This window comes from Notolepis coatsorum, assembly GCF_963971535.1.
Source record: "Notolepis coatsorum genome assembly, chromosome: 9".
Lineage (NCBI taxonomy): Eukaryota > Metazoa > Chordata > Actinopteri > Aulopiformes > Paralepididae > Notolepis > Notolepis coatsorum.
In genome coordinates this window covers 127,270,923-127,275,872 of record NC_140173.1, presented here as the reverse complement: position 1 = coordinate 127,275,872, position 4,950 = coordinate 127,270,923, and the positions used below count along the sequence as shown (strand labels likewise).

Sequence of the window (4,950 nt, the reverse complement as noted above, 5' to 3'; positions counted from 1 at the left end):
CACCCCTGTATATACGCTATAATCTGCTTGGGTGGTTTTATTGGTAAGTTTTTTTTTCCTCACTGGTGAATACAAATGACAAAACATCTTCATCAACAACTATAAAATTAGGCTGAGATCCGCTAAAACAAGTGTAAACACAAAACTAGCTGAATCTTTGAAGATAGTGACTTTAGGGAATAAGCACATTGTGTATACCGTTTACCCTTTATTGTAACATATTATAACTGATAAGGCAGACCCTCAATTGTATTGCCTATATTTATGTCTTTCTTCTATCCCATACCTGTATCCCCCTCCTCCAGGCTGCAATGACTCAGAATTTCCCCAAGGGGATCAATAAAGGAATATCTCGTCTTAATTTCAAAGAAAATACAAAAAACAGGAAGACTTCTTGGTTGATTGACGAGTAACAAAAGAAAGACTCATTCGATTAATAATTTACAGGTTTTGAAGCAGTGCCAATTTATTCATTCACATTCCATCTCTTCACAGGGTAGTGCATGTATATGATGCTCCGAAGGTATTATGCAAAACACTCAAGATTTAAGAAGGAGGGACATGTCTATAAATGGGGTTTGGTCGACCGCTCCCATAAGGTTTGGCTCTTCTGCTGGCGAGGTTCCCTCTAGGTGAAGAGGTTGTAGAAACTGTTCACCGTCCCTTCAGGCGTCTCCTCCAAAGCTACGCCCTCGCAGAAAGGTGGCAGGGTGAGGAGACCGGGGTCCTTAATACCAGTCTCTGTGTTCAAGTTGCTGTGTGAGAGACGCATGATATCGTTACCATTGGGGCAGACGATACAACCCGTTTCTCCTGGACTGAATGTATTACAGCAGCACAGCAGATCCTGGAACCAAGTTCCAATAATATTCCTGGTGATAATAATAAAAAACTAACCTGATAGAGAGTGCATTTCCTTCATAGATGTAGAGTGTGCTGAGAGGCAAGCATCCCACGCTTACAGACATGGAATAAGTAGCTGAAACAACACCACAAAGAAACAACACACATTATTTATCATCACTGATCTGTTTCACTGATTTATTGTCAAGTTTCCCATCACTTGTCTGAGAAGCTCAGAAATCCATCAATTTGTCTGTTGGCATCTGAAACCTCCAGACAAAGAATCATAGTCGATTAATTGTATTGCTTAATTTGTTTTTAAAAAGCAGTTAACATACCGACACAGTATATTAAAAACTCAAAACAATTTAGAGGATCAACGTTATACATCACTTTAACTATGAATAAAACACAAACGTAGTGCCCTTTGATGAATGTTACTCACTTAAAATGTGACTCCTGTGGCGTTTCACCTGAATGAAACAATGTGCCTCGTCTTACCGTTTGCCTCTGGAACGGCCCCCGTCCATATGGAGAGTTTAAGCCCGTCCTCTGCAATGGTTGGACTCCCTAAATTAATTTCGATAGACATATTGGCGTCGGAGGGAATCTCCAGAGGATGCAGGTCTGACTGCAGAGATTTCTTCGCACAGGTCTGGTTACTGCCGTCGATCACATAGAAAACCCCCTGCCGGGGATAAGGACAGAATCTCTGAGCAACACAAATATAATAATTCGATCATACAGCACAAGTACAGTACAACAAAAAGAGTCCAACTAGAGTGCGAATGTAAAAGTAAAGCGCAGAGTAATATACAGGTGATTAAACTGGGTATAATATTTATAAATTCGTACTACCGATTAATAGTGCTAATCAGATGTACAGAGTTGTAGCATTAATATGTACAGTGATACAGGTACTGTATAAAGACACTACGGCAGTAAGTCATAGGCTACTGGCCAGCAGCGTAACTAGTAAGAGTAGGTAAGTTGTACAGATATGTAAAAATTATTATATACAGGCATGTACAGAGATATGTGGATATACACAGTTTTATACATAAGCGTATTTATATATATTTAAGTGTTACCTCTTTGAAAAACATCAGCACATCCAAACTCAGTGTAAAGTTGACGTTGTAGGGCTCAGTATATTTGAGCCGGAGCTTCTTGGCCACATTATCGTACGTATAATTACCACCTGCATGTTTCCCAGTCCTCAAGTTGAACTGATTCATTGAAACAAAGAGGGAATTTGATAAAAGAATTACAAACAAAGAGTTTAAGATCAAGACTGATATCTGGTTTGAAATTCCAAATAGGGAAACTCACCACACACAACATTCCGGTCATACTGGGTGAATCTAAAAGAAATATACATTACTGTTACTGAAATAGCTGTAAGTAGCTAAGGTTAAATAAACATTGGTATACATACAAGATATAGCAAACTAAGCATTACAAATTACAGTTGAAACCAAACATCCTTACGGCAAGGCTGGTCGTGGTCTGCAAGGGTGGTGGCACCCATACACAAGAAGATGAAGGTGGTGACAGCTGCGTACATCTTTCTTGAGTGGAGATGATCACTATTCAGAGAACACAATTAAGAGTTGACAAACTCAAAAGCAAAAAGAACGAGCCGCCATTTTATGTTACAACCCCATATGTCAAGGGGAAGGGGTGAATAATAAAAGGATGATTTTACAGGAAAAATAAAATGCCCACAAGTTTAAGTGAAGGAAAATAATATTGTGCCTTTATAAATACAAACAAAAACACAGACTAATATACAATGACAATGGTGGATTTGAGACACAACCCAAGGGGAAAGGGGAGGGGGGGGGGTATGAAAAAGGAGCTTGAAGGATGCCAAAAGGAATGAACCGAGGCAAACGAAACAAAACTAACTCTACACAAACACAAAAGGTCAAATAAAAACTACTTGAGTCCTCACTACCTAACCAAACATATGTCCAAAACATACAATGAGTGGCATCACTTCTGACCTAGACAATACTATCCCTACGTGTAGCACCAAATGTATTGGGCCCCTTACCTGCTCCAATTCCCAACACAGAACACACACAGACACTTTTACCAAGTTGGCTAACTAAGTCACATACCTACATTTAGCCAACAGCAACGGAGACAAAAAGAAGAGGAGAAACAGGAAGTGCCACATGGGTTTTAAAACAAGGGGAGGGCTTCCGATTGGTCAACTGGTGATATGATTGATGGCTGGGATGACTGGCTGGTTTCCAATTGGTCTCTTGATTGATGACAGGCCCCTGGATCAGATTAGCAGGTGGAGTGTGTGAGAGAGAGAGAGAGAGAGAGAGAGAGAGAGAGAGAGAGAGAGAGAGAGAGAGAGAGAGAGAGAGATTTGATTTTAGAAAAACATTTATTTACATAATTCTCATTACAATGCGTGTGTCAATACAATTAAATAACTAACTACACATTATATCGGGCAACATGTGTCCCCATCACACTTAAAACCACCTGAGATCTCACAATAATTTTTTTTAAATACACCTGTCCTTCTGCAACACAACAAAAAAAACATTGAAGCTCCACCCAAACAAAAAAAGTATCCATGCGTCCATTCAACACATAATATTTCATCAAGAACAACATATGAGCAGTGTTGGGCAAGTTACTTTAAAAAAGTAACTAGTTACAGTTACTAGTTACTTCTTCCAAAAAGTAACTAAATTACTTACTCAGTTACAAATTATAAAAGTAACTAGTTACTTCAGAAAGTAACTATTGCGTTACTTTCAAGATTTTTTTTTACATAAACAACATACACAAATCTAAACTATTTTAATGTTGCTGTGGGACAAAGTGAGACTAGCCTCCAATCAAATGCCATGTAGGCTATGTAGATATTATAATTACTATGTTTATATAGTGGATCATACAAATACAAACAGAATAGATGTTTTGGAACTTTTGATATGTATTGCCCCTCAACAGGCCACAACTGGGCAACATTAAATTATGCTTGTTAAGCACTATACCAAAAATAAATAACAAATAATACTGATTGATTGAACATTTTAATTAACAGATTTCAGAATGGGTACAATACAGTACGGCTCAATACACACAATTGTTAAGGGGATGCAGACCAGAGAAAGAGTTTCGTCTTGTTTACATCAGGGTCCCCCATTTTCAATTCATGACATTTATGACGAAAGTCTTTCTCTGGTCTGCATCCCCTTAACAATTGTATGTATTGAGCTGTACTGTACTGTACCCATTCTGCAATCTGTTAATAAACTTTTCAATCAATCAATCAATGACATACACAACATACAGATATAAGAATCTAATCGAATCATCTAAACTAATCTAATCATTACATTTAAGACATGCATGACATACAGATATATTATATCTCTGAGCACCTGAAGCCTATTAAACCAGGAAGTGCAGCACTGTTGATAAGGCTGTCAGCACTGCAGTAGGGCCACTCAGTGCCCTGCGCTGCAAAGAGTGAACACAAAACGCTCATGGACCCGCGGTCTCATGTTGACTGAGTCGCTTGTGTTGTTCGTTGGATTCGTTTTTGAGCTCAAAACGTACACTACACGGACCGCGCTCTCATGCTGACTGATCACTGATCAGTGATCGCTTGTCTTGTCGCGCTGTGTGTCAGACTCTGGATGCTTTAGACCAGGGGCGTTTTTAGGGTTAGTAAACATTGGGGGCTTCAGCCCAGGGGGGTGGAGGGGGGGTCACCCCCCCCCCCCTTTTTTTTCTTTTTTTTAGGCACAGAAATACGCAATTTTAGAGTAATTAGAGATGAATACTGAATAACTAGAATCATTAGAGGTTCTCAAAGTGAGGTCCAGGTCCATGAGAGGGATCTGGGCAGTCCCCATAGAAAATTCAAAGTTAACAGGACCAAATCATCAGTTTCTTATTTATTTATTTATTTAGCCAGATAAAACATTGCTCTGGTCCAAGAAGCCCCAACAGGAGTACAAATATACATATATACACATATATATACATATAATATATATATACATACACATATACACCAATAACAAAATAAAAACAATTAAGAATCATACACATAAGCAAATAAACAAA

The 4,950-nt window shown here is 38.7% G+C and overlaps 1 protein-coding gene across 1 annotated transcript; it reads right to left on the bottom strand.

The window, feature by feature from the left end:
- Window positions 1–519: 519 nt before the first annotated feature.
- On the bottom strand, window positions 520–2,920 carry LOC311234904 (ependymin-1-like). Its single transcript, XM_084322180.1, has 7 exons — window positions 2,903–2,920; window positions 2,335–2,432; window positions 2,176–2,207; window positions 1,935–2,072; window positions 1,345–1,531; window positions 898–979; window positions 520–755 (listed from the first exon to the last, which is right to left on the bottom strand). The coding sequence occupies exons 2-7, from the start codon at window positions 2,408–2,410 to the stop codon at window positions 629–631; spliced, it is 642 nt and encodes a 213-aa protein (XP_084178306.1). The 5' UTR covers window positions 2,411–2,432; window positions 2,903–2,920; the 3' UTR covers window positions 520–628.
- Between the last annotated feature and the right edge of the window lie 2,030 nt (window positions 2,921–4,950).

Bases quoted from the DNA above. Each gene is read 5' to 3' on its own strand.
- LOC311234904 (XM_084322180.1), bottom strand. From the start codon at position 2,410: ATGTACGCAGCTGTCACCACCTTCATCTTCTTGTGTATGGGTGCCACC. The intron at 2,208-2,334 runs GTAAGGATGTTT...TATTTCTTTTAG, and splicing joins AGACCACGACCAGCCTTGCC to ATTCACCCAGTATGACCGGA. The intron at 2,073-2,175 runs GTGAGTTTCCCT...TCAATGAATCAG, and splicing joins TGACCGGAATGTTGTGTGTG to TTCAACTTGAGGACTGGGAA.